The 4224-nt window shown below is 49.6% G+C and overlaps 2 protein-coding genes; one reads left to right on the plus strand and one right to left on the minus strand.

Annotated features, from left to right (window-relative positions):
* Positions 1–228: 228 nt before the first annotated feature.
* CHC_T00000774001 (hypothetical protein) lies at positions 229–714 on the plus strand. XM_005710817.1 is given in 3 exon segments: positions 229–343; positions 344–439; positions 568–714. 2 exon segments carry the CDS (start codon positions 344–346, stop codon positions 712–714), a joined length of 243 nt encoding a protein of 80 aa, XP_005710874.1. The 5' UTR covers positions 229–343.
* A 10-nt stretch (positions 715–724) lies between these two features.
* CHC_T00000775001 (hypothetical protein) lies at positions 725–1570 on the minus strand. Its single transcript, XM_005710818.1, has one exon. It carries the CDS (start codon positions 1568–1570, stop codon positions 725–727), a length of 846 nt encoding a protein of 281 aa, XP_005710875.1.
* Positions 1571–4224: the final 2654 nt, after the last annotated feature.

The following is a 4224-nucleotide window of genomic DNA, read 5'->3' on the forward strand; positions in this document are numbered from 1 at the left end:
GCCCTCAGGGCCGTGAGTGTGCCTATTTTTCAATGAATCAACACCCTTTTGACCGGATACTGTGCTGTCCAGTACAGAACAATACCTTCCCGTATTTACACAGGTACACGTGTAAATGATAGTGTACACGTATTCTACTACGTGTACCCGTGTTAAAAATATCAAGTATTGTACTGTACACGTGATCACAAGCCTCTTACTTTCCGTCCTCGCCAACCAGAGTTACAAGGGGGCTTTCGTTTCGAAGCAAACAGATCATCAGTGAAGAGCTGCTCTTCAACAGATCGCCGTAAGAACTCGCCTGATATCTTCTTCCTTTACACGAAAGAAAGAATTTCTCGCGATGCAGGCTTGGGTAAAGCTCAATAACACGAAGTTAGCAGTCAAGCTCATCCGCAGCACCATTGGGCGCCCGCCGAATCAACGCAAGATCATCCAGGTTTGTTCACAGTACAATGACCGCAACATTATTTCCTCATGGTGTTGGATATATTTTGAGGATGATGGACCATTCTGACGCCTTCCCTTCTGTATGGTTCTCGCTGTCGGGTGCTACTGATCTGTCAGGTCCTCGGGTTGAGAAAGCTCAACCAGGTTCGAATTCATGACGATGGGCCGCGCGTGTGGGGAATGCTAGAAAAAGTCATTCATTTGGTGAAGCTTGAGAGAATAAGAGCAGTAGATGCGCCAACGATGCAGGCAGAGAAAGTTTAATAGTGTTTTATTAGGCTGTGGTCGCGTTCATGTACACACCGTCGACATCTTCAAGCGATTGCAGCATGTCGACGCCATGAAGGTTTCTCTCCATGTCATCTTCGGAAACTGTGACAAGGGCCTTCGGGACCATCTCAAGTTGGGCAATGTCGACAGCGTACCCGTTCGTTTCGAGCGCTTTCCGGGCTGGTGTTAGGTTCGCCGGTTCTGTGATTACTCTATACACAGAATCATCGTTGTCATCCAACTCACACTCTTCGGCTCCAGCGTCGATAGCCGCAAGCAACAGTTCGTCGGCGTCAGTCACAGAGCCGGCGATCACCTGGATCACGCCTTTACGGTCAAAGTTGAAAGCCACGCTACCCGGCGAAGCAATTTTTAGTTTGCTCTTGTTCAGAGCTGTTCTAATATCAGCAGAAGCTCGGTTAGTGTTGTCAGTCAGAACGTCAATGTATATCCCTGTACCACCATGGCCGTACGCTTCGAATGAGCTCTCCTTGAAATCCGCCTGATCGACACTCGTCGCTCTAGCAATGGCCTTCTCCATTGTATCCTTCGGGAAGCTTGCGGCCTTAGCAGTGTCGATGGCGTCCGCTAGTGCTTTGTTTGCAATAACATCTGGGCCCCCTGCTTTCGCCGCCATAGTGATCATTTTCCCGATGCGTGCGAAAACCTTTGTCCTCTGCGCGTTCTGGGCGTCTTTTCTGCCCTTAATCTTTTCGCTGCGACGTCCCATTCTCAGTCCATGGGCCCCTTCCTTGGGACAGACAGCAGCTCTCCTGTCTGTCACCCTTGCTGCGCTAAATTTCTGCACAAATGTTGGCGCCAGAAAGGCCACATTCTCTGAGCCTTGCATTGGTCTAGATGTACGAGGTCGCACTGGTTATCCGTACTCACCTCGTTAAGAAGTTAAAACAATTAATATGATCCCAGTTGAAATCTGTACTGCGTATCGCTGGTGTGTTTGCAGTGGGTTATAAGAAGCTGAGAAATGCTAGCTAGAAGCGCTAGAGCGGCAGGACGTTCAGAGCCGTGAGGAGACCGGAGATCAGGGTTTTGCAGCAAAATGTCATATTTTACTGAAGTTTGTTAGCCCTGTGCTCCGGTTTGTGACGATTTAGGGCGTCACAAAAAGTGAGACGATTTGTGTGACGATTTGTAAGAGTTTTGCTCTTTTCGCCGCCGTCATCTCATTCGTCTCACTCCATCTTCTCATTCGTCACACATGGTTTGTGAATATTTGTTGAAATGTAGCACTTTTTGAGAACGTTTTGTGGTCATCACAAAAATCGTCTCAAACATCACACATTTTCGTGAATCTTTTGTGATGGTTTTGTGAGACGCATCTCAAAACTCTCAAACGTCAACCTTGAAATCAAAACTCTCACACTGAGGGAGGGTCTTAACTTGCCCGAGTTTGCTTTGCTTGCCCGAGTTTGCCGGTCATTTATTAATTTATTAATGTAAGTACACGCCTTCCCCTTACGTTAGTAGTGGACAGGTGTCCTTTCACTTACGTTAGTAGTGGACAGGTGTCCCAGAGCGACGGTGCTGAGTTACAGAGGCATACAGCGCTATAAATTGCCAGAACACAACGGGGAGGACACTGTGGGTTCTACAAATTCGCTCCGAGGACGCATCGACAGGGACGTGACATGCTGCAGCGTCAAACAACTTCGCCCCAGGGACGCGTCGACATGGACGCGAGAGGCTGCAGCGTGGCTCGCTTCCGACCCAGAACGTGGCTATTGCGGGTGATCCCGGATCACCGGGATAAATAATTGATCTCACCCCTACTTCTCTCCTTACTCCGCGGGATAGCGTATCTATCGCCGGCGCTGTGTGGTCAAAAAACGGATCGAAAACCACTGCCCAGTATCGCCGTGCGCCTCCCCTCCTTTCTTCTCAATCTAATCCCTCCTACGCAATGCACGGCAATAGAATCATCACTGCTACGACCGCACTAACCGCAACCGCAGCTCTATTCTCCCTCCTTTCGTTGCACCAAGCTATTTCAAACTATCCTCGACCCCGAAAATTCACAAAGCCCTTAGATCTCCGACGGGGATGGACCTTTGTCAGAGCCAACAGGATTTTTAACGACAAAGAATTCAGTCGTACATACCGTATGGAGCGAAAGACTTTTAACCGCCTCCTATTTTTAGTACGTCACCGCCTTGATAAGAACAAGGAAATGGCAGCCAGAGCCGGTAGGCAAATTGTGAGTCCAGAGGCAAGACTAGGAATTTTTTTACGTATCATGGGGGGGAGACAGTTTATGGCTGTATGGCTGCTTTCGAGGTTGGAAGAAGCACTGTCTATCAAGTATTTAAGGAGACACGCCAGGTTCTGAACAATGCACTGGACCTTCCAGGCCTCCCTGATTCTATCGACGGACTACGGCACCTTGCCGACGACTTCCAGCGCTCTAGAAACCCTCCGGGCCCGCTTCCCGGCTGTGTGGGAGCTCTCGACGGTATTTCTGTCCGAATCAAAAAGCCGTCAAACGACGAGCATCCCACGACTTTCTACTGCCGAAAAGGATTTTATGCGCTCCCCATTCAAGCGCTTGTGAACTCTGACTACCGTTTTATTTGTTTTTCAGCCCTTTGCCGCGGTTCTACGCACGACGCACTTGCACACGCTGTATCGTCATTAGGACGATATCTGGAGGATGGTCGATTGGAGTTGGAGTATTGGATTGCAGGAGATGAGGCGTATAACTGTAGTGAATATTTGATAACACCAGTTCCGGCGTCGATGGCTAGCGATGTCGAGGACGCCTTCAATTTTTATCATTCGTCCTTGAGAATGCACGTCGAGCAATCTTTCGGCATGCTAATTAAGAAGTTTAGGATTCTGAAGATGTTGGAATATTCAGTCAAAGACTCCGCTGAAATTGTAGCAATTGCAATGAAATTGCACAATTTCTGTCTCGAGAACAGTGACAAGGCTCGCTTTCGGGTTCCCAGGAGTCGTGGGGAGTTGAGGGAAGAGCGCCGTATGATAAGGAAATGTGGGGAATGGTACGAAAGTGGGAAACAAGTTTATTTGGAAACCATGGGGCGAAAAGGAGGGTCTACGTCAGTGAAGAGGGATATGCTGATAGAGATTGTGCGGGAGGGGCGTTACACACGTCCGGCGGTTGGGCCCCTTCGAATTCCCAGAACTGTGCTGCGAGCCGGGACGTGAAATGGAGCGAATATTAGTGGTGGGACATTTAATTTGATAGACAACGAAGTCGACTCACTTTGTAGGAGTGAATCACTCCTACAGAGTGAGGGGTGGAGGTGGGAATGACTATAAAGGCCCTTATGGCCTACATTATTTGTCTTCAACTTGAAGTCAGTGATATTTGCTGCTGTGCACTCGCTCCTTCTGCAGATGAAATTAGTGACACTGGAGTAGCAAGCCCGTGTCTGGCCGCGCGCCTGGCCCGCGAGCGGGCCTCGCTCATCCGCGAGAGCGTCGCCCTCCCGGCCCGCTGGGACGCCGCCGTCGTCTACCGCC

The sequence above is a fragment of the Chondrus crispus genome, genomic scaffold (genome assembly GCF_000350225.1).
Source record: "Chondrus crispus Stackhouse genomic scaffold, scaffold_624, whole genome shotgun sequence".
In the NCBI taxonomy this organism is placed as follows: Eukaryota; Rhodophyta; class Florideophyceae; order Gigartinales; family Gigartinaceae; genus Chondrus; species Chondrus crispus.